Source organism: Petaurus breviceps, unplaced genomic scaffold, assembly GCF_028583685.1.
Source record: "Petaurus breviceps papuanus isolate PSGF00001 unplaced genomic scaffold, PetGlider_PUasm1.0 90603, whole genome shotgun sequence".
Lineage (NCBI taxonomy): Eukaryota > Metazoa > Chordata > Mammalia > Diprotodontia > Petauridae > Petaurus > Petaurus breviceps.
In genome coordinates, this window is record NW_027187284.1 from 5,675,489 (window position 1) to 5,696,987 (window position 21,499).

General features: G+C 34.6%; 1 protein-coding gene across 1 annotated transcript in view; it reads right to left on the reverse strand.

The window, feature by feature from the left end:
- Positions 1-21,499, reverse strand: part of CFAP47 (cilia and flagella associated protein 47) — a 963,244-nt gene that overhangs the window by 66,821 nt on the left and 874,924 nt on the right. The window contains exons 63-64 of the mRNA XM_069063838.1: positions 8,935-9,106; positions 3,946-4,107 (exon numbers count right to left, since the gene is read on the reverse strand). Coding sequence (XP_068919939.1) covers positions 3,946-4,107; positions 8,935-9,106 — 334 coding nt within the window. The remainder of the gene's footprint in view (positions 1-3,945; positions 4,108-8,934; positions 9,107-21,499) is intronic.

A 21,499-nucleotide genomic window follows, 5' to 3' on the forward strand; every position in this document is an offset into this window, starting at 1 on the left:
GTTCTATCCTATATCTGGAGATTTTGGTATATTTTACGATTGAATGTCATGTCATACTTATAGTCACAGTCTTTATCGTGATCATGGGTGCTGTAAATATTACATTGGCACTACACCCACACAGAACTATGCCCAAAGGGCTATAAAATGTGCATATCCTTTGATCCAGCAATACCACTTCTAGGGCTGTATCCCAAAAAGATCATGCAAATGGGAAAAGGATCCACATGTACAAAAGGATTTATTTATAGCAGAACTTTTTGTGGTTGCCAAGAAATGTAAATCAAGGGGATGCTCATCAATTGGTGAATGGCTGAAGAAGTTGTGGTATATGAATGTAATTGAATAGTATTGTGCTATATAAGAAATGATGAACAGGTAGACTTCAGAGAAACCTGCAAAAACTTATATGAACTGATGCTGAGTGAGGGGAGCAGAACGAGGAGAATGCTGTACACAGTAATAGCCACAGTGTGTAAGGACTGATTTTGATAAACCTAGCCCTTCTCAGCAATGCAAGGACCTAAAACAATTCCAAAGGACATATGACGGAAAATACCAGTCACACCCAAAGAAAGAACTATGGAGTCAGAATGCAGAATGAAGCAGACTATTTTCTTTTTTGTTTTGTTTTCTCTTTTTATTTCATGCTTTTTTTCTAATACTTATTATTCTTCTATGCAACATGACTAATTTGAAAATGTGTTTAATAGAAATATATGTGCAGAGCTCATATCAGATTGCAAGCCATCTTTGAGAGGGAGATAAAATTTAAAACTTATTGAAATGAAGGTTGAAAACCAGAAATAAATAATAAAAAGAACAAAAATATACTAAGTTTGATGAATTTTAAACCACTTATCTGAGAAAGTCAAGCCATATGGTAAAACTCCAAGAATAAATAAATAAACTATAACATATCATTATGATGAGAAAATGAAGTTAACTTGGAAGTGTTAAATGGAATAAATAGTACTTTCAAAACTAAGAGTCATACTTGTTCCTAAGTTGTTTGTCATGATTTAATCAATTACTTGGTTGAAAGCAAAGAAAATATGTAATTACATTTCCAATGATATGAAGCTAGGGAGGATGAAAAAATATTGGCTAATAAAGGCCCCAAAGGAATTCAACATGTAAGAAATCTGGACATGCTAAATATACTGCTTTGAGTAACAGGTCTGGAGAAATGGAAAGTTTTTAATTTATACTCCCTCAAAGTTCATTACCTACCAAGAGGGACACTAATGAGTTAATTAAATGCTTTGCATATCTGTATGTGTATTTGGCACATAGTATATAAATGCTAATTGTTATCATTATCATTTGAAATGAACAACAGTGGAATGTTTTAAAATAAAATAAGAATAAGAAATAAACATCAAAATTAACTCTATATAAACTGGGTCCCCAGAATAGTCACAACATAGCATATTTATAATGAATATCAACAATTTTATTCAACATATTTCAAACAAATCACTGAGACAATTTGATGTCATTTTTGAGTTAATAAAATAGCAATAACAACAAAAATATTTTAAAAATATTGACTCCAATACTATCTGAGGGAGGAAAAATACTAAGCTGCTCTAACAGGGTATAATAAGTTCTTAGAAATATTTTCTTTTGGGGGTTTAGAAAAGAAAAAGGAAAGCTGAAAGTAGATTTTGAATTTTATGTTACATAAAGACAAATTAGAAAAAATTCTGTAAATATATATGATATATTTCCGCTGATGAGAAGAAGTGTTGTCTTGTGGCATAGAAATTGGATTCATTCTCTCTGATAAAGAGTAGCGTTTCCCTAAAGTGTTTTCTTTTGACCTCTATGGATTCCTAGCAATATTTCCTTGAGATCAAAACTACTTTTATAATAATACTAAGATGATTTATGCTTATTAAAATATTTCTTACTTTTCCAATCCCACATCTGTGTGAGGTCAGATTACTTTATATACTTCAACTAAAACAAGTTACTGCAAGAGATTGAACACAGAGAGAGAAATGAGACTAGATAACAGCAAAGTGGCATAATGGATAGAGCATTAGGCCTGGAGTCAGGAAGATTTGAGTACAAATCTGACCTTTGACTCAGTTTTCTTATCATAAAATGGGATTAACAATAGCACCTAACTCCCAGGGTTGTCATGAGGATCAAATGGGAATAATCATAAAGTGATTAGCATGGTTTCTGGTATGTGTTAATTACTATATAAATTGTTTTCTGTTAAGCCAGACATTAAAGATTTTTGCAAAAACATGCAATACAATGTTACTTTTCTCACTAATTTTCTTTTGCAAAATTATTTATTCATAAAATTGTATTTACATTAATATAATGGGTTATTATTGTTATTTTAATGAATAAATAAATATTCAGATTTTATTATTTTAAATTTCTTTTTTAAGAAATATAGAAAAATATAACCCAGATTAAAAGAAAGCCCATAGGGATTCTTAATTATTTTTTAAGAGTGAAACAGATATGCTCAAAGTGTTATAAAACTATACATATCCTTTGAGTGAGAAATTCCACTACAAGGTCTATACCCCCAAAAGTAAAATTAAAACTGAAGTAAGAATTAGACACTGAATGGATGCCCATCAATTGGTGAATGACTGAACAAGTTATGGTATGTGATTGTGATGGAATGCTAACACATTGTAAGAAATAATAAGTACGTTAGTTCTAGAAAATCCTGGGAAGACTTATATGAGCCAATGTAAAGCTAAATGAATAGGACCAGTAACAGCAATATTGCAATGATAATCGACTATAAAAAAAAAGCAAAAAAAACTTAGCTAGTCTGATTAATGAAATTATCCACGACAATTCCAATGAACTCACTGTAAAAAAATAATGCTATCTACTTCCAGAGAGATTAAAACCTTTTTTCTACTTTACTTTTCTTTTTTGATAAGGCATTGCATGACTTCACATACGTAACAGATATTATACTTCTCAATAATGGGGCGGGGATAGAGGGAAGGAGAGAATTTGGAACTCAAAAAAAGATGTTAATTAAAAAAAAGAATAAGGAATACTAAGGTACCAACCATATCCAGATAATAAAATTGTAGCTATAAAAATATTTGAGACAGTGTAACCAAAAATGTTGAGAACTGTTAATCTAGAGGGTAGAATGAGAAGGAACAGGTGAACTTGCAAGGACAGATTTCAGCCAGATATAAAGAAAACCTTCCTAAAAACTGAAACTGTACAAAAACAAAATGGACAGTTTTGAAGAAATGCTGTTTTCCCTTCACCACAGAGTTTCAAATGGAAGTTGGAAATAGGGGATGTTTATGGGGTATCCTGTAGGGTGGTCAACTATAATTGAGAGTATATAAATTCCAAGGTCCCCTTTCCACCCTGGGATTTTGTGACACTGTAATCTACTATAGAGAATAATATGTATTGGAATAAAAGTAAAATAATGCTTTGAAATACTCAGTGAAAATCAATATTACACTAAATAGCAATGATATCCAATTGTTTATATTTCAAAGTTGCTAAACCTTGTATATATAAGTATATGTGCATATATTAGAGCATATATCTATTTATTTAGGTTTGTTTAGTCATTGATAACATTTATTTAAATAATATATCTTTACATAATAGCATTATATTTTATATTATTACATCATTGGTTATTTAAATATTAGTATTCATTTTATTTCAATATTAAATATATATATATATATTCCATACATACACACACATTATCCACCTCTTTTTGCCCTAACATTATAGTTACTGTATATTTAGAATTGCAATGGAAAAAATTTTGAAGGGCATGCTGCAGGGTGTACCTCAATAGTGGGAAAAGTTGGAAAAAAAATTCACCTAAGAAGGTTTTCCATCTTACCTTATTGTTTTACTATTGAATATAAATTACTTCTACAAAATATGGACATATACTTTTTTTTGATATATTACCATGTCTGACTCGTCAGCCTAAAGGCAACAGTAGATTCCTTGAATAAGCCAATTCCTTCAATATTGATAACATCATCAAATTCTGGCTCAGAAGCAATCAGAGTTATTGGAAACTTCCATATCCCATCTGTACTGCATTGAACTGCCAATGTGATTATAGATCTTTAAAAAATATATATACATCAGTGTTAATGAATAAAACAGGTAAAATGATCAGTGACAAAATGAGTATAATGGAATTAAGAACTCTATCAATGAAATTATATATGTGTGTCTTATGTCTGATCCAGAACCCAGTGAACTAACTATGCTAGGGATATAATGAGCAGTATGGATGAATCATTTTCAAACTTTTTTGAGATTACACTTCCAGACTTTTTCTCTTTACCCATGTTTATCTTGCTAATAGCTGACCCTAGTAGAGTCATATGGTAGACAAATAACAGACTGCAAATGACATTACATGAAGATCCTTAGGTAAAATCTTAAAAGCTTCGGAAAGGGCCTAATACAGTAGAAAGATAATATAGTTCTTTTATTTTTCTTTTTGGAAGGGGGAAGAAAGGGTAATTGGGGTTAAGTGACTTGCCCAAGGTCACATGACTAGTAAGTGTTAAGTGTCTGAGGTCGCATTTGAACTCAGGTCCTCCTGACTCCAGGGCCAGTGTTCTATTCATTGTGCAACCGAGCCACCCTTATAATTACCTTCTTTAATCTGTTTTTGAGCCCTAGCTTTACCACTTACTACTAAAGATTACTTAAAAATTCTTTGTGCATCAGTTTTTCCATCTTAAAAATGGGGGTAGAAGCAGTAGTAGCAACAGTAACCCCTATATCAGCATTAGTAGTAGTAGTAATAGTAGTAGTAGTAGTAGTGATAAGAGTAGTAGTATACTGTTTTTCAGTATTCTCTTGAAATACATTATCACATAAGAAAATTTTCAACAACCTCTCATAAAGCTCCTTTAAATTACCTGAGGAAGAAATTTGTTATTAAATGTTTGATATTAAGTAGAATTAACTCATCAAAGATGAATATTTTAAAACACAATAAATTGAGGGTGTATGTAATGCAGTTAAAATACTATTCATGCTCTCCTTATCTTATACTCAGAGTTAGTCCAAAGATTTGACTGAGTTCTTTCACATGATCTGGGACAAGTCATTTAACCTGACTCTTGATTTCCTCACCTATAAAATAAGTTGCTTATCTATCTTATGGAGTTGCTGTGAAGATAAAATAAGAAAAAGTGCATAAAAAGTCATATTGTAACTATTAAATGGTATTTAAAGTATGAACATCACAATTATTATTGCTGAAATACTGTGGAATCAATATGATACAAAAGTTACAAATAAAGCCGGTAGGTTATTATCAATGAATTATATTGTTATTTCTAGTCGTACTTAGAGAGTCTTAATAAAAAAAATAGGTTCTGTAGTCATTGCTAAGATTGCTGTCTATCATTTGTGTTAGTGTGAGATAAGCATAATAGTGACAAATAAAAGAATAAGTAAATGTGAATCCTACAAGCTGGATCATATTAAGCCACCAAACAACAAAAGTTTGCACACACACACATGCAGACACACACACATATCCACACTCACACACATACATATGCATAGACACATACACACTCACACATATATACAGTAAAATCAGCTTTCCAAATATATAATAATAATCACAATAACTAACAAGGAAAAAAAAACTTTTAAGTAGGGCCTATTATGTTCCAGGCACTTTGCTAAGCACTTTACAAATATGACCTCACTTTTACTGAGAACTCTGGAAAGTGGGTGCTATTATGATCCCCATTTTACACTTGAGGAAACTTAGGTTAAATGACTTGCCATAGGTAAGAAATCTTATGTATGAGGCCAGATTTGAACTCAGATTTGAAGACTTCCTACTGCAACACCCAGCGGCCTTTTATTTTATTTTTACCCACAAAGAATAACTTATGCCAGATTTCTCTCTCATCCACATTGGAACTACATTTTTCAGTGTTATTCTTTTCCCCTCTTAGCCTTACCCACCTATAACCACTGCTCCCCAGTTATCACTAAGGAAACAAATCTCTTCATGGAAGAAGCGCTGCGAAAATGAAATTAAACAAAGAGGGAGAAAATGGGAAATATATTGAATCTATTTTCATCCTCCAAATGTTTTTGATTACAAACATATTTCCCAGTTGATGACTTTCTTATCTTTGATATTTTTTAGAATTTTCTTGTTTTTCAGGATACCACTCTCTCCTGATTATCCTCCTAGTTGTTTAACCACTCTTGCTGCAGCCTCATCCAGAAGCTTCTGTCCTGGGCCCTCTTATCTTCTCCCTCTACATTTCTTCACTTGGTGCTCTCATCAACTCCTATGGCTTTAATACTAATATACTGTGATGATTCTCAAATGTACCTATCCTGCCAAAACTTCTCTACTGGTCTCCAATCTTACATTTCCAATTGCTTTTCAGACCTTTCAAACGGGATCCCCAGGAGACATTTTAAACTCAACATGGCCAAAATAGAACTCAGTACCTTCTCCTCAAACACTGCCCTCCATATCTTTCCTTATTACTGAGGAGGGCAACACCATTCTTCCAGTCCCTAGGGCTCAAAACCTAGGAATCATCTTGGATTCCTCACTGTCTCTCACTCCTCATCCAATCTGTTGCCAAGGCCTACTGATTTCACCTTTGCCACATTTCATGAATTTGCCAACTTCTCTCCTCTGCCACTATCTTGGGGTAAGCCCTTATCTTTTATTTTAATAACCTGCTGGTGGGTTTCCCTGCCTCAAATCTCACTCTACTCCAATCCATCCTCCATTTAGTCACTAAACATGTTCCTAAAGCCTGAGTCTGACCATGTCAGTGGCTTCCTATTTCCTCCAGGAATGAATCCCTTATGCTCAGTTTAGTATTCATAGATTTCCATAATTTAAACCTCTCCTTCCTTTCTACTCTTCTTACATCTCAAACTGCAATATATACTCCCATCCAGTAACACTAACTCCCTATTTCCATCTTTTGGCTTCATGCATTTTCTACGGCTATCTTTCATGGCTGGAATGCTCTCCCTCTTCTGTTCGGACTACTGACCACCTCCCTGCCTCCATAAAATCCCAACCAAAGTCTCACCTTTTACAGGAAGAGGGGTTACCCTCTTAATTTCAGTGTTTTTCCAATGATAATTATGTCCCATTTATCCTTTATATAACTTGCTTTGTATATATTTTGTTGCATGTTGTTGCATTTTATGTTTATTTTATTTATTATATTTTGTTGCATGTTGTTGCATTTGTTGTTTGTTGCATTAGATTGTAAACTCCTGGAAAGCAGGATCATTTTTTTGGTTCTTTTTGTATCACCAGCATTTACCACAGTGCCTGGCACATACTAGGGACTTAAAAATATTGATTGATTGATTTAATGAAGAATCTACTATGTGCTAGGCAATGTACTAAGTGACAAGAATACAAAAAGAGGAAAAAGAGAGGCCCTGCCCTCAAGGATTTACCAATCTAAGAGAGAAATCAACCAACAATATAGATTACTTGATTTATCTGCTTCACTGCATTTTTCTAGTACAACTAAATGGGTTTTAAGTTCTGGGTACAGATGTCAAAAGCATTCAAATTTACTTTAAAACACATTTTGCCTTCTCTATAAAACCTCTTCCACTAGGTTTTGACATAGAGAGTTTAGATAAACTTACTACAGCTTTAAGAGCCATCTGAAATGCTTTGCAAATGATAACCCATAGAATGTGCTCAAGAAATGCTTACTTTGAATTAAGCTTGTCTGATTGAACAAGTCACATTTCTTGCCTTCAATCCATTATTTCCCACTTATAAAATTATGGTATTAGGCTACATGATCACTAAAGGAATTTTGCAGTTTTGAATTCTCTGAACCAAATCTTGATAGCTACAAGAGAAATTGTCCAGACATAGGGCATGAGAGAAGCTAAAGTTTTCTTCATAGAGGAAGAAAGCTCAAGGTAGGAGTCACAGAGAAAAAGAAGATGGAAAGGTCTTCTTTTTAGATGGAACTATTTTAACTATATTTAACTATTTTAACATTTGCCTTGTGAAAAGGACTAAGCATTCCTGTAAATGGACTTTGTTGAACTAAATGGTGTGGAACTGTTTTCTTAGACATGAAATCAGATGCTGTGATAGTGAGAATTTTGAGTGACTGGTTACAACTGCTTCTCACATCTAAAATACTGTATATAATTATCTAGGTCTTTTTTATTGCTGATTTCAATGTGAATAAAGTCTATATGCAGTGACTTCAATATTTCTTTAGTTCCAGAAGATTAAGGGGATTAGTTATATTAATCTAGAAGATAAATTTATGCAGACTTCAATAAAAACTATTGGGAAACCAAGTTTCTCCTGTTTATTAAATAAATGATATTGGATTGTAGGATTTCAAAACTTAGTTGATTGAGAGACTTGTAAAAAAATTTAATTAATGAGAAAATATACAAATTTACTCCTTTATTAAATTTAGAGAACAAGATAAGATTAGATAAATATAGCAAAAGTCTAGCAGTAGACTGAGGGGTGCTACATAAATGAGTTAGAAACACCCCATTGGGGCGTCTAGGTGGCATGGTGAATAGAGCACCGGCCCTGGAGCCAGGAGGACCTGAGTTCAAATCTGGCTTCAGACACTTAACACACACACACAAAAAAAAAAAAAACTAGCTGTGTGACCTTGGGCAAGTCACTTAACCGCAATTGCCCTCCAAAAAAGGCAAAAAAAACAAACAAACCCATAATTCTTACTATTCCTGCATGACGCTACATATAGTCCATTGAAGGGAGAGTTGTTGTGCTTAAAACTCATCTTAAGTACATAAAACAATTTATCCTATTCCAATAGGGTTAACTCACAAGAACAAGAAAAGGTCATAGGTTTTTGAAATATGGATCATTTTTATTCTTTAAAAGAAAGAGGAGAATAGACTTACCGCATTGGTTTCTTTGGTGCAAAAACCATATTGAAGACTAGTGATATAACTCCATTTTCAATAGTTCTTTCTTTACTGGTCAGATACAATGCAACACAAGATTCCAAGTTAGATTTCATGAGATCAGATTCAAATTGAATTTCATACTGAAATTCATGTACTTCAGGCAAATCTAGAAAAAGTGAAACCGAACAATTCTTTTCAGTAAATATTATTTCAGAAACTACAATGTTTTCAACATAGAGAAGGGATATCATACAAAACAAGGAGAAAAACCTCATCTTAATAAACTAATTGGAGCAAATAAAATTTAAACAATATATATTATAATACACATTATTATATATATAATATATAATACACATCTACCATTCACTGGTGTTAGGTCATTTCAGTTGTTGCTGAATCTTCATGATCCCATGTTGGGGTTTTCTTGGCAAATACATTAGAGTAATTTCCAATTTCCTTTTCTAGATCATTTGCAGAAGAGGAAACTGAAGCAAACAGGATTAAGTGACTTGCACTGGGTCACACAGTTAGTAAGTATCTGAGACCACATTTGAACTCAGGTCTTCCTGGCTCCAAGAATGTTGATCTATCCAGTGTAGTACCTAGCTGCCCCATATGTGCCCATATATATGATCACATAATTATATTTACATGAAGTCATATGTTGAGATTTTTCTCAATTTTCATGTATCTATATATTATCATTATAGCATTATTATCTAGTCATTGGTATACAAATATAATTTATTATGACTGCTATTATGTTTTTTATGAACTGTGATTTCATCAGTGTTAAGTATAATAGCTAATATTTACATAATATCTTAAGGTTAAAAAGGACTTTAGATATATCATCTCATTTGATTCTCACCACAATTTTGAGAGGTAAACAGTATTATTATCCCAGTTTGAAGAATTCCCAATAACAAAACCCCCTCTTTAATATAAATTAAGAACTGTCTTGGTATTCCATGCCACTTTTAAAATTATATTTAACAATATTATTTATTCAAATATAACAATATTACTTACCTGGAATTTTATACATACACACGCACACACATGTGTGTGTGTGTGTGTGTAAAGCTACATAATGATCTTAGTCAGATCATTATGAGAGGCAACAGATAGGCTTAACTTCTTCTAATATGGCTATTGACATTATCATTCTACTGTAACTCATCTCTCTAAAGTTACTGATAACCTATTAGTTGACAAATCCAAAGGCCCTTTCTTCATCTTCATTCTCCTTGACCTCTCTGTAGCCTTTGGCACTACTGATGACTCTCCTCTTGATATTCTCTTCTCTCTAGGTTCTCAGGACACTACTCTCTCCTGTTCTTCCACCTATTTAACCACCTCTTCTATCTCCTTTACTGGATTTTTCTCCAGATCACACCCTCTAATCATTCTCTCCTGGTTCCTCTTCTTTTCTCTATACTCCTACACTTGGTAATCTAATCAGCTCTAATGGACTTAATTGTCACCTCAGTGCAGACAACTCTTTTTTTAATTAAACCTCTATATTTATTTTTAGTTTACATCATAAATTTACACAAGATTTTGAGTTACAAATTTTCTCCCCGTCTTTCCCTTACCAACCACCCCAAAAACAGTGATCCCACTGTATACCCCTTCCCCCAATCTTCTCTCTCCTATATCCTCCCCTTTCCCCCCTCCGACTTTCCAGTAGGGCAAGATGGATCTCTCTACTCCAGTGCCTGTATATCCTATTTTCCAGTGTGCATAAAATTCTTAAGTCTGCCTTTCTTGCCCCAAAGTTTTTGCTGATTTCTAATTTCCTATCTACAGCTATATTTCAAACATTTTGAATATTAAATGGCCGATAATTATCTTAAACTCAATATGTGCAAAACAGAACTTATTATCTTTCCCCCTAAATGCTTTCAACCTCTATCTTTCCTCATTACTGTAGAAAGTAACACCATCCTACCAGTCCCTCAGACTTGAAAACTAGGAGTCATTAAGGATTCTTCAATATCCCTCATTTCCCATATCCATGCTATTCAATTCCACCTTTGTAGCATTTCTCAAGGAGGCAGCTGGGTGGCTCAACAGAGCATTGGGCCTGGAGTCAAAATGACCTGAGTTCAAATCCAGCCTCAGACACTCACCTAAGTATGGTCTCAGACACTCATGAGTCATGTTACTCTGGATTGGTCACTTAATCCACCAAAGAAGGAAATGGCAAACCACTCAAGCAACTTTGCCAAAAAAAAGTTCCATATAAAGTATGGTACATGGGGTCATGAGGAATCAGAAACAACTGAATGACGACTGAATAACAACAAACAAAGGAGCATTTCTGGAATATTACCCTTTGTCTCTTCTGACACTGAGACTGCTCTAGTGCAGGTCCTTGTCACCTTATGCCTTGATTATTACAATAGCCTGCTGAAGGGCGTGCCTACCAAAAGTGATTTTCCTAAAGAACAGGCATGATCATATCATCCCTCTATTCAGTAATCTCTAGTGCTTATGCTTTTTCCCAATAATTGACACCAAGCAAACACAGGTGCTCCATCAGTCACCACCACACCATCCACCCATGGAATCACTGGTTACAGCAAATGGACAAGTTTTTGAATGCTGTGGATAAGTTTGCTTACCTTGGTATTGTACTTTCCATGCACATACACATTGATAATAATGTTGATGCACTAATTGCCAGAGCTAACTCAGTGTTTGGGAGGGTCCAAAGGAAAGTATGGGAGAGAAGAGGTATCAGACTGACTGCCAAAGTGAAGGTCTACAGAGTCATTGTACTGATCTCATTGTTGTAAGCTGTGAAACCTGGACAGTCTACCAGTGCCATGCTAGGAAACTGAATATAACTGAATTGTCTCAGGAAGATTCTGAAGATCATCTGACAGAGTAAGGTACCAGACACTGAGGTCCTTACTTGAACTAAACTAAACTAAACTCTGCTTTAGAGAGCACAGTTCAGATGGGCTGGCCACATTGTTTAGATGCAAAACATACAATTGTCAAAAAGACTATTTTATGGAGAACTCATGCAGGGCAAATATTCACATAGTGGTAAGAATATTCACATAGTGGTAAGAAAAAGTTACTCAATGACTTTCTCAAGATCTCTCTTATGGAATTTTGGAAATGATTATGTTACATAGGAGACAGTGGCACAGAACTTCTCAGCAGGGTGTCTCCACATCAGAGAAGGTCCTGTGCTCTATGAGCAAAGCAGAATTGAAATAGATCAAAAGAAATGCAACATGAGCAAATTTAGAGAATCCACCCCAAATGTGCACATGGGCTATTTGAGCCTGACCTGTGAAAGATCATTCTGAGCTCATATTGGCCTGATTAGGCACAGTAGAACAAACTAAAACTTGACTCTAGCATAGAGATGACATTTTGGTCCTCTTAAAGAACTAAGAACAATAACCAACCATACCAATCTTCAGTGATTTCCTATTACGTCCAGGAGCAAAATACAAAATGTTCTATTTGTCACTCAAAGTCAATCTTAACTTTGCTCCTTCCTATCTTTCCATCCTTCTTTTTTCTCTTCACAAAACTTATTTAGAAAGAATTTTTCTACTTTTAATTTTCTCAATATTTTCACTAATTTATTTTAAACATACTTTCTCTTTAAATTTTGAGTTCCAAATTCTCACTTTTCCTCCCAGCATGTCTCACCTACTGAGAAAGAAAGCAATGTAATAACAGTTGTACATGTGAAATCACATAAGCCATATTTCTATATGTTATATATATACATATATATATATATATATAAACAAGAAAAATTAAGTGAGAAAAATATACATCTATTTTACTCAGAGTGTATTAGTTCTCTCTCTGGAGATAGAGAGCATTTTGTTGTTGTTCTTGTAATTGTTGTTTAATCATGAGTCCTTTGGAATTGCTTCAATTAATTTCTTCTATTTCTCTCTCTCTCTCTCTCTCTCTCTCTCTCTCTCTCTCTCTCTCTCTCTCTCTCTCTGTGTGTGTGTGTGTGTGTGTATGTGTGTGCGTGTGTGTCTCTGTAAGCTCTCTGTCATTCTCTGTCTCTCATTCCTCCTCAAAAGTTTATTTTGCTTCTAACAACTGCCTCCCTTAATCTGTCCCTGCTGTGGCCACTGTTGTTGCTGCTGCTATTCTGTGTGTGTGTGTGTGTGTGTGTGTGTGTGTGTGTTGGGGGGGAGGTTCCCCACCTCAGTGTCACAGACTTCTCCTGCCAACCTTTTAAGTTTTCTTAGGTCAGAAAAATGTCCTGACCTTTTGTTGGCTCTACTACTCCAAAATTTGATGTAAGGCATTATTTTAAAGTTGCTTAGAGGGGATAGTTGGGAGAGCTCAGCTGGATGACTTTCCCTCATAGACTATATTGGCTGCACTACCCCCTTTCCATTCTTCTTATACCTTACTCTCCAATATGCTCTCTTCAGTCCAGTTACATTGGCTTGGCTCTTCCATTAACAAGACACTCCATCTCTTGACTCCATTTACTCTGTCTGTTCCCCAGGCCTGTAATTCTCTCCTCTGCTCCAACTACTGACCTCCCTGGCTTCCTTTAAGATCCAAGTAAAATTCTATCTTCTATAGGAGACCTTCTCAAAATCCTCTTAATTCAAGTGCCTTCCCTTTGGTAATTATTTTCTATTTATCCTGTATATAGCTTACTTTTACCTATGTGTTTGCATATTTCCTCCCCTGTTAGTTTGTAAGTTTCCTGGGGGCAGGGACTTTTTGTATCCCCAATATGTAGTATGGCACATAGTAGGGGCATGTTAAATGTTTATGGATTGATTGAGAGAGACAGACAGAAACTGATTGAGAAAGAGAGAGACAGAGAGACAGAGAATGAATAGGGGAAGCTTTTACAGATGGTTTTATACATTGGACCATAAATTTATGGTCTAACACCTGATTGGATAACAAAGAGAATATAAGATCCTGCTGCGTTTATGGTTCATTGATTTTAGGAAAACATTTGACTTTGTAGAGCAAATTAAAGCCTTTAATCCTATTCTCAGACAAGTTATCTCCCATGTGTATATCACAATCATAAATAAAGAATGTTGAGTCTCTCTGGAGGACTGCCAGTTTCCTACAACAGTTTGGCAGGAAGAGATTCATTCATTGGAGAGGAAGTTCTTGAACATCCTGTTTCTCAATGCAAGGCATGAAGCAAATTGATGTCTTTGGGCAGAAGGTTTTGAAATTGACACTAGGTAAAAGGATAGGATAGAGGAAGGAAATGGCCATGACCAGTGGAAGTAAGAAAAGGAAGAAGGAGATTTTCTCCAAGGTTAGAGGTTTTTCTTCTCTTCCTGTGCTATCAAACTTGATCAGTGATGTAAAAGAAAGAGCTACAGTGCCAGTGCAGTAAGTTTTGAATGTATTCACAGGAGAGAAAGTGATTCTTCTCCTATCATGTCTAAGATGGTAAAGGTGGTAAAGATAATCTGAAGCATTTTATCTACTTGCCTGGATAAAATACTCTATTATTAAAAGTAGTTGGGTGCTAAGAGAGAGGATTTGAAGTTGTAGTCATATGAATACTAAAAGGTTAATTGTACTGGGAAATGGGAATTCAAAGTGTTCATGTCTTTTTCTGTTATTTATCTTGATTTTTATCTCAAGTAAATTATCCCTTTTTATTCTGTGACACTGTAATGGATGAATTAGAAATGCTTAATCTTTTCAGTGAAGATTCCAGGTAAGAACTGATGACCAAGAGTATCAAACTGCTTAGCCATTAACCCAAAATTTGTTCTGAGAACCTGAATGTACAGGAGCACTATGCCTGGAATGATCTATTACAGATTACACATGGAATAATCTATTACATATGCAATTAAGATCATGACTGAGGTGATATATTTAAAGCTTGATAGACTAGCCTAAAGCACCAATTTTAAAGATCAGGAAACTGGGTAAGAAGAGACATGACTTACCCAGTTTCAAACAGGTAGCAAGAAGTAAAGTTGCAATTTTAATCAAGAGCCTCTGACTCCAAAAATAGGGTCTTCTCAAATATGTTACCACTCATAAGAGACATCATTTTGTGAAAACAAAGTAATAATAACCCACTGATTTAAGGACAAAACCCTAGATCTAAAACAAAGAGATATGTTTACCCTAGGTATTCATTAGTGCTTTAGAAGATGACCTTTAAAAATTCTAAACAATAGATATATTCTCTGTTTATAGAAAGGTTCTTCAAATGTTCCAGATCACCTATAACATTATCATAATTGCTTCAAAACACAGATCTTTATGAGCCTCTTCTGTGAAAACGACATGAGGAAAAGCAATTTATTTTATCAATCACACCAAAAAGTTATCAAAATATATGTTATGCAATCAGTACGACTGAGGATTGAGTAGAGCTACAAAAGGATAAGGCTGAACTTCATTTGGGAAATCACACAGTGAATATCACAATTTGAAGGAACAACTCCTAATATAAATATAAATAAAAGAGCTCTTGCAAGTGAGTTCAATAAAACATAAGCTATGCATACTGCACATTTGCAAATCAGTTCAGATATAACCACTACTTCTTAGGTTATTGAGGTCTAATTCAACAGTCTACATGTATGTTACAGAATGTAGATGGAAAATTCAGCAAAGAGGGTTCAGGTGGAAAAACAAGGACATTCAAAATGTACCAAAAGAAAGTTCAGGAATTGTTACAAGAATTGACAGCAAATGATATCAAGTGATTCTGATCTTATCTTATATTGGCAGTGCTTTCTAACGGTTAATGGTGGGATGCTCCAAAAGATTTTGTAACAATTTTTTAAGTGACCATGAGTACAAGATGCAATTAGCTTATGGTATATTCATGTGACCTTAGGCCAGTCATTTCACTTGCCCAGACCTAGTTTTCTTATGAGGGGAAAAAAGATATAATAATATTTCCTTGACCAGTCAATGTAGTGGAGACAGTGAACAAGGCTAGTACAAACAGAAACCTGATAGAATCTCTGCCAGCTAGCTTCCAGAAGCATCCATTGAAAATCATTAAGAAATGTATGAAGCTAAGAGTTATCTTGCTCTTTCTGAAGGAAAATGGGAAGAATGAGGGCAACATAAGACAAAGGTCAGACAATATCAAGAGCTTTTTCAATTCCTTTTGGAAAATTTTTTTTATGAAGAAGAATCTATGAAAGTGAAATTTTGTATGGATCTTTTGACCCATTATTAAATTTATTTTGGTTGTGGGAAGACAGGACACTTAGGGACCTCTGAAAAAGGAATGGAGCTTTGTTATACCAGATTTAATTGTAGTACTGTCTCTCAGAGGAGTCTTGTAATAGAACTGGAGTTCTTGATCCTGAGCTCTATAAATGGATTTTTAAGGGTCTTTGATAGGAAAAATATTACACTTTTATTTCTAGTAACCACTAACTGAAGTTTAGCATTTCCTCCAATTATTTAAAAACATTCTGAGAAAGAAATCAGTCATTTCTCAGTCATGTCTTACTCTTCATGACTCCATCTGGGGTTTTCTTGGCAAAGGTCTTCAGTAATTGTTCCACTTCTTTCTCCTGCTCACTTTACAGATGAGGAAACTGAGGCAAATGTGGTTAAGTGACTTGCACAGGGTCACATAGTTATTAAATGTCTGAGGCCAGATTTAAACTCAGGAAGAAGAGTCTTTCAGGCATTTCAGTAAGGTCTCAGGTCTTCTGTACAAAGTATCACAAACAAAACTCAACACAAACAGAACAGATAGAGTGCCTGGACACCACAAAGTTCCCCTTCTCAATTATGGCACTACAAGTGCTCTCTTCTCTGTTTTTCTCTTTTCTAGGTTGGGATTCTCCTTATATATGGTCATTAGCTTTTGCTTGTGTAGCCCCTTCCTGTTTCATCAGCAAGTTCCTCCCACAGTAATAGTAGTAGTAGTAGTAGGAGTAGGAGTAGGAGTAGGAGTAATAGCAGCAGCAGCAGTCATAGTGGTAGTAGTTGTAGTAGCAGTAGTAATGATATTACCATTCAGTACAAATAGAGGTTCACATGTTCTGTTTCTTAACAAAGACTTGATATAATCAGGGCAAAGCTCAAAGACACTTGAACTCAAACAAGGTGCTAAATACTTAAGTAGCTGAAACAAGGCACTAAGTACTTCTTTACTTGTCATTACAAGAACTAAAAATGTTTGTTTCTCTTTGTTTTAGTATCATTATTGATTAAGGACATGGTTTGATCACTAATTTAGGAAAATCACTAGCAGCTTTGAAGAAGATGGATTTGCAATGTGGAGATCTGAAGCAGGGAGAAACAATTTGGAGACTACAGCAATGGTCTAGGTAAGAGGTGATGAGAGCCTGAACTATGGTAGTAAGCATGAAAATAGAGAAGACAGTATGTATTTGAGGTAGAATTAAGATACTTGACAATTTATTGGTTATATGAGAATAAAATTAAGATAGATGAAAATAACTCTGAGATTGAGAACTCAGGTGACAGAAGGGATGCATTGCCCTTGGTGCTGAAGCATAAATGCCCTGTTTACTCTGCCTAGTAAAAACTGTGAAACCAATGAAAGATTTTCACTGGTATTCCACTGATCCACTGATATTCAGGAAAGCTATGAACTCTTTTGATAGTAAATTTTCCTCCTCTTAGAAACAATGCTCAGGGGCGGCCAGGTAGCACAGTGAGCAAGAGCACCGGCTCCAGTGTTGAGAAGACCTGGAGATCGAATTCTAGGCTCAGACACTTAGCACCCACCCAGAAACACCTGGCCGTGTAACCTTGAGCAAGTTACTTAACCCCAATTGCTTAGGGGTGGCCCCGGCTCCAGTGTCGGGATGACCTGGATCAAATCCGGGCTCAGATACTCAGCACCACACCCAGAAATAACTGGCCGTGTAACCTTGAGCAAGTTACTTAACCCCGATTGCTTTAAAAAAAAAAATAAACAATGCTCAAATTGTCCCCAATGATGTATTTTTTACCTTCTACTTAGGATTAAGAAATTTTCATTTTATTAGTATATGGTCAAAAGAGGAGATAGTGGAGATAAGGCTGAGTATGATTCCAGAGTCCAAGGAGGAACTATCTTTAGACTAAATTAAGTAGAATGAACAGTTGACCTATAGAGATTAAAAGAAAAAAAATAATTAATGTCAATGTTTACTACTTTCAAAGTCTTTTTTTAGGGAGAATAAAGATAGAATGCTTGATTGACCTGGCTCTCCAAAGAAGAGGTACAATATAATTTCTCCACTAAATACACCTCTATTTGTACTGAATGGTAGGATCGTTACTACTGCTACTGCTACTACCACTATGACTACTACTACTAATAATAATCATAATAATGATGATATTAGAGAACTAATGGAGTTACAGGAAATTTCCCCATCTAATAATTAAGGCAAAAATTCCCAAATTTTCTCAATTCACAGTGTCCTTAAGCAATATTTTCATGGCACCTCTAGGCAAAACAAAAAAACCAACAAATTAAACAGTTCCATCTATTCAGTATTTAGGTCCAAACAATTTGACAAGTATTTTTGTCCTACCTACCTAAACATGTGGGGAAAAAACACATTAATTGAAAGAAAAGTAATATTTATATTTCATTCTTAAATAAGGAGATGTGTGTATCTGTTGGTCATTGCATAACTTTTCAAAACATGAAATTCAATTGGACACTACCACATTCATTTTCTGTTTCAATCAGATTTTCACACAGTATTTGCTCTTTAACCACTGCAAACACAGACAACTTACGAAGTTGTATCACAAACAAGCACCTTTGAGAAGTTATTATATTAGCCAAAAGTATAAGTAAAAAAAAAACATATCTCAAATATTTAAGAAGTCCTCAAAACTAATTTAGTTTGTCCTGATGTTGAAACTGAACTAACTGAAGTTAGTAGTTCTTTTAGTGTCTAGAAGATATCAAGTATCTTTGTGTTTACTATTGAAAGTTTAAAATACTCCATGCACAGTCTGTGAATAGGGAAGTCATGGTATTAAAACTGAAAGGGTCCATATAAATTAGCTAATACAGTTTCCTTATTTTACATAAGTGACAACAGAGAGGTAAAGTTAGTTTCCCTTAGTACTATAGCTGAAATTTGAATGCTGGTCCTTTGACTCTGTAATGGGAATGTAAATTTTTAAGATCTTCCCTGCCCCTAGGCTTAAGTGCACCTGGAGCCTATGGTGGGAGGCTTGTTTCTCAGGAGATACTTTTTGATTAGGCAGTGGGTCAATAAGGTTGTTACATTCTCTGAGCCAGGAGAAGGCTATATAAACCCTGATTTGAGGCTTTGTTTGGAGGCTCACTTTGAGAAGTGTTCTGTGATGTGATCAGATGAGACTTTGGGTAGCCATTGTTGAGAGCCCCCTGGCTTTGAAAAACTCAGATGTTGATTTGATATGGATGTAATGGTTGGACAGTTTGGAAATCTGTCTACTTGATCTGTTTCTCTGTCTTGATAATTCTGTCTGTATACTCTAAAGTTCGGGGTGCTGTCCTTTTTCCCTGAACTAGGTAAACAATACATATTTGACTGATTAAAGTAAGCTTGTTAACCCATTTTCCATTGCTTTCCTTTAGCAAAGCAGATCTAAGAACCTGTGTTGGCAGCCACCCTGGGGACCTTGTGGTGCTTGCTGCTACAGACTCTAAAACCAGTACTATTTTTGCTCCTCAATGATAAATTCACTGTTTTAAACAAATAGAAAAATAAGACTTTATCTTGATTATATCAACAACAAAAAAATTATTTAACCAGCTATCACTTTTAAAGAACTGATTGTCAGATATTACTGTTGTTGTTTAGTCATTGAGCTATGTGTGACTCTTCACATTCCCATGCCAGGCCCTTCTATTCTCCACAATCACTGAAAGTCTGGACAAATTCATTTTTGTTGTTTCCCTAAAATACCTCTATCATCCCCTTCTCCTTTTTCTTTAATCTTGCTCAACATAAAAGTCTTTTCAAAAGAATCCTATCTTGGGGCAGCTAGGTGGCGCAGTAAGAGTGCTGGTCCTGGATTCAGGAGGACCAGGATTGGTTCACACACACACACACACACACACACACACACACACACACACCCCACCACCACGACCACCACCACCACCAACAACAACAACAAAACTGGCCTTGTAACATTGGGCAACTTACTTAAACCCAATTGCTTAAAAAAAAACAGGATCCTATCTTCTCATAATGTGGGAAAGTATTTAAGCTTCAGTATCAGTATTTGACTTTCCAAAGAAAAGTCTGAATTAAATTCTCTAACTATTGTCTTAGTTGATCTCTCTGTTGCCCAAGGGACTCTCAAAAATCTTCTCCAGCACTACAATTCAAAACCATCAGTTCTAAAGAAACCAGTTTAGCTTATAGTCCAATCCTCACAGCTATATATAGCTATTGGAAAAACCATAGGTTTTACTATATGGACCTTTTCTACCAAGGTGATGCTTCTTCATTTTACTATGCTGTGCAGATTATTTATCAGGGAATACTAAGGTAATCTCTACTATGTTTTTTGAAAGGGATATGGACACTGTAAGATCCACAAGAGAAAGGAAAAATTTGCCTCAGTCACCTGAAAAAGCATGTGAATTTAAGGTTCTGTCTTTCAAAGTAACAATTTTCCACTAACATTCCAAAAGTGAATCAATGGACCAGTCAGAGTCCATGACAATTTAAGACTATAAAATGACGAAGAGTCTGGTCCAAAAACAATATTATTTTTTCAATAAATCACATAAAATCTAAATATTCAAAGAAAAAAATAAATGAACTATGGGAAAATTTAGGTGTTAGATCAATAGTTGTGGAGGACTACAAAATGCTTTTATTTTTTTCAGACAAACAAGTTGGACAAAAATCTGATAAGGTATGCCATTGAAACATATATTAATTATTCTTCAATTATACACAAAATAGAAATCTGAATATAAAAGAAGAAATTAGGAAACATTAAAGAAAATATATTATTGGGATGACAAAAATTAGATGTATTTTTAAAAGACCAATAAAATAGACAATTAGCCAATTTAAACTTTAAAGAGGACAAGATGAAAACCTAATTTTCAAAATTATATATATAGATATAGATATGGAAAAATAAATGAAGAGGAAATAAATGACATTGTCAGTAGTTACTAGGTCAAGTTACTTGCCAAAAAACAAAAAAAAAACAAATTGAAACCTTAAAAAAATTAAATGGATACTTACAAAAATATAAAATATCCAGATAAAGAGAACAAGACACAGAACCTAAACAACCCAATCCTGAGGGGGGTTGGTGATGGTCAGGATTTAAGAAACCTATAAGTCATTTCTCCTAAGAAAAACACCATAGGAACAGATGTATTTACAATTGAATTCTAATAAACATTTAAAGAACACTTAAATCTGTTATACAAAAACAACAACAACTGTTTACTTCTTGTTTTTATGTAACAATTATAATCTTAGTACCCAAATTATGGAGAAAGAAATAAAGAAACAAAGTAAATTAAGGGAAGGAAGGAAGGAAGGAAGGAAGGAAGGAAGGAAGGAAGGAAGGAAGGAAGGAA